The sequence below is a fragment of the Wyeomyia smithii genome, chromosome 2 (assembly GCF_029784165.1).
Source record: "Wyeomyia smithii strain HCP4-BCI-WySm-NY-G18 chromosome 2, ASM2978416v1, whole genome shotgun sequence".
Taxonomy (NCBI): Eukaryota; Metazoa; Arthropoda; class Insecta; order Diptera; family Culicidae; genus Wyeomyia; species Wyeomyia smithii.
In genome coordinates, this window is record NC_073695.1 from 3,180,897 (window position 1) to 3,184,621 (window position 3,725).

A 3,725-nucleotide genomic window follows, 5' to 3' on the forward strand; every position below is an offset into this window, starting at 1 on the left:
ATTTGCAATTGGTTTTCAGTTTTGAAAGAAAAATTTTCGATCAGTTTTTGTGACACGTTTAATTCAAACTGCGACTATACTCTCTGAAATTCAAATGTGTTTCAATCCAACCTACCTGTGATCCCCGTTCCGGTGCATACCATCGGTCCGATCGATTTCGTAGTACTGCGACTTGTTCGGCGAATGCGACATCTGCAGTGTCGTCTGCTGGCTGTTTCCGTTGCTGTAGCCACGATCCGAGCGGTGCTTGCTGTGGTGTATCTTCATGTCACTTTCGAAATTATCGAACGCGTAGTTCGTGTTCGTTGAATAGTCCTTCCAGGCGGAGTTTGGAATCAGTTGATCCTGAGAAGGAAAATTTGTTCTTATGGCGCTGAAGCATTAGACTTCACTTCAATTACCCTCATTTGTTTTGTCTTTCGCGTTTTGTAGATGGTACAACTGGCTTGTACGATAGCGATGAACACCAGAGCTGCGATGCATCCCAAGATGGTGTAGAGCCTGGTTCCCGCTTTCTCAAAGAACGAAGGCGCCTCGTTGATTGGTTGTTTGTCTACAGAAGGAAATTCAATAAGTACTCTCGAAATAGGGAAACGCTCAACTAAACTTACACTCCAAAGCAGTGAATTCCAGGAAGCTGGGATCAACTGACAAAGCACCAACTTTTCCGGATGACAGATTGTTTTGTATCAAATGTTGAATGGTTTGTTCCAGCTTAGCTGGATCATCGACTAGATTGCTCTCTATACCGTCCTTGTTCAGTAGAATATTCATGTTAACCACGACTCCACTCGGATCCCTAAAATACCAAAAACAAGTAGTTACAAAAGCCAATTTTCCACACTACACCACTATCGTACATCTCAAAGTTCACCACATCGGTCTTGTAAAAACCCCCCACGCCCTTCAGCATTCCGTTGAAGGTGTCGGTGATCGATTTGGCCAGATCATTGTACTCGGGTGTACCGGATTCGGGTATCTTGAACGCAGACGCCAAATTAGTCAGCTTGATTGCTGCCCCATATGCCAAACGCTCCGGAGCTGGCGTAGAAGCGGCGTTGAATAAATTCTCAAACAGTTCCGGGCAGGACTTGACGCAAACGCGAGTGTCCGTCACCACCGGCGTTGAATCATGCTTGCGAATCTTTTTATTCACCGGGTTGAAGATTCCTCCGTTCAGCGGGAACATTAGGTACAAACATTGATCCTCCGTGAAGGCCAAGTCATTCTCATCACCAGTGTCCCGTTTTCGACTGAAGTCAAGAATGGTTAATCCATTGTTGATTTTACCGGACGCATTGTAAAGATCCTGCCGATCGTCCAGCTTCGGTGCCGAGTATCCATTGATCCAAGTGTCCATCAGGAATGGTCTGCCCGTCTTGTCGACCCATCCAATAACGGCATCGGTTTGGGACATTTTCTGATCATTGCTGAAGCCAATTCCCGTCCACGAACCCGTATTGTTAGTCTCAATGTGGAAAGTTACGGCGTCGCCCTTACCGACCACCTGCCAGCTGGCGAAGTACTCGCAGTTTAGTTTCTCCGGCTCACAATTACGAGGGAACTTCCAAAAACCGTGGCATTCGTTATCCAGCTCGTGACCCCTGGGTCCAGCTGGTATGACAACACCGTCGGCCATTGTTACCCCTTTCGTGCCATTGTCGGCCTTCAACGGTTCAAGCATTTTTTCCTCTGAAAATAATTATGTTTAGTTGCTGAAGTTCGGTTTTTATTTTGTTTTCATTTACCTAGGAAATTGATTTGCGTTACGCCTCTCTGCATTCGGTGGCCATGGTACTTGAGCTCATCCCGCATGTAGAAATCCTGCACGCTGGGCATATCTTTCTCCAATCCGGACGGTGGCGAATGCACGTACGCTCCCGGTTCCTGGCCCTTAGCCCAGATAACGTGCATCAAATCGTCGACAAAGGCATGATCCGTTGGTTCGTCCGCTTGCAGTTTCCGACGAAATACAACCGTCGTCACCCCATCAACCTCGAAGCCACCCGTCGCTGTCAGATCGGATTTGCCTCCCCAGAAGGTATCCAACCGGGGCGTTGATCTGTCCCGGGTGTAGTAATCCCACACTCGATGATTCTCACCGCGGGCCGTTCCGATTACAATGTCCGTGCAATCCATCGGATTGAAATCGTGCCGAGGAGTCCACGGGTTGGCAGGTTTCGGTTTTGCGGTGGTGGGTTCGGGTTCCGATGCCGGTTCAGACTTTGGTTCGGGCTCTGCCTTGGGGGAAGACTCCGGCTCGGGTTCGCTAGCGGGTGAGCGAGAATCTTTGCGAAGGGAAATCGAACAAATTGTACAATTTCAAATATAAATAAAACACTTCAACAAATTATTCACAACTCTTACCACCAGTGGCACGTTTGCTCTTCCTCGACTTTGGTTCCGCCTTCGGTTCGGCACTGCCTTCTGCCGACGATTCTGGTTCCGAGGTACTTTCGGGTTCTGGTTCTGAAGCGGGCTCTGGTTCTGGTTCGGATTTGGGCTCCGGCTCGGGTTCCGTCTTCGGTTCTGGTTCTGCTGAGCCCTCGGGCTCCGGCTCAGGATGAGAAGTCGGCTCAGCCGTAACTTCCGGTTCTGTAAAAGCAAACAATCAATCAAACCGAGTAATTAGAAAAAAGTCACAAACTCACCTGGTTCACTTCCTGGTTCTGGCTCTGCTCCTGGTTCTGGTTCAGCCTTTGGTTCCGCACCCGGTTCGGGCTCTGCTCCAGGCTCGGGAACCGCTGATCCAACATCAGCTGCCGATCCGATTAGGGGGAAGTTTTTGCACTCGGCCGTGAGGCGCCTTGGGCGCCATCCCAATCCCACCCAAGAGGTTCCATTCACTCTTAAAACCACTTCAATTTCGCTCTGCTCCTTCAGCACACGCCAGTACACGTTCAAATCTGGCGACAGGTTCTTCAGCTTGTACAGCGAGTAATCGATATCAGTGGACTTGATAGGGGATTCTGCAAAAAAAAAAAAATATCAATATTTGAACATTGATTGTCAAGTGGGTAACTACTATGCAAACAACGTACTTTTGCTACAGCCTGGTCCGAACCAGCCCAACCGACAGTAGCACTGCTTCCGGGGTAACGACGTTCCACCCAAGTCGACGCAAGTTCCCTGCAGACCGCAGTCCTGGTTGTTAACGCACTCATCCCAGTACTCGCACCGGTTGCCGTAGTATTTTCGCTCGCATTTGCACCGAGCGATAAACTTTCCATGACCGGAGCAGCTTTCCCGGTATTCCTTACGCTGCACGATGTCAACATCGGCACAAGACCAAAACCGATAGTTTCCGCCCCACTCGTCCGCCTGACGAGTCAACCGAATCGAGCAATCCGGACAGGTGAAGTCTCTTGGTAGGGTCACCTGGAATTGTTGCGCTCTGTGCAAATCATCACATTAATACAGGTCATAAAAACCTCAACACAAAGTCAACTTACGTTACATCATCCCGAACAAATTGTTTCCCTTTCACACTGGGTGTCAGATTGAGAATCGGTTTCTCCTTCTGATCCAATACTTCAAGCCGGAATCCACCCTGCAAAAGAAGATAGAATACAATTACTATCTGAGTCATGGAAAAGCTAGAAGCAAACAACAGTAGCAGAGCACTTGAAATCATTATCTAATACAAATTTAATAAGATTGGTTTTATGATAGGATTTTATCTTCAAACTTCTCAAGAGTTTTGCCTATAAAAAGACCCGCGCGAG

The 3,725-nt window shown here is 48.3% G+C and overlaps 1 protein-coding gene across 1 annotated transcript in view; it reads right to left on the reverse strand.

Annotated features, from left to right (window-relative positions):
- Positions 1-3,725, reverse strand: part of LOC129726064 (uncharacterized) — a 139,047-nt gene that overhangs the window by 22,358 nt on the left and 112,964 nt on the right. The window contains exons 4-12 of the mRNA XM_055682658.1: positions 3,453-3,550; positions 3,042-3,394; positions 2,652-2,969; positions 2,368-2,595; positions 1,749-2,288; positions 861-1,692; positions 612-799; positions 402-553; positions 116-345 (exon numbers count right to left, since the gene is read on the reverse strand). Coding sequence (XP_055538633.1) covers positions 116-345; positions 402-553; positions 612-799; positions 861-1,692; positions 1,749-2,288; positions 2,368-2,595; positions 2,652-2,969; positions 3,042-3,394; positions 3,453-3,550 — 2,939 coding nt within the window. The remainder of the gene's footprint in view (positions 1-115; positions 346-401; positions 554-611; positions 800-860; positions 1,693-1,748; positions 2,289-2,367; positions 2,596-2,651; positions 2,970-3,041; positions 3,395-3,452; positions 3,551-3,725) is intronic.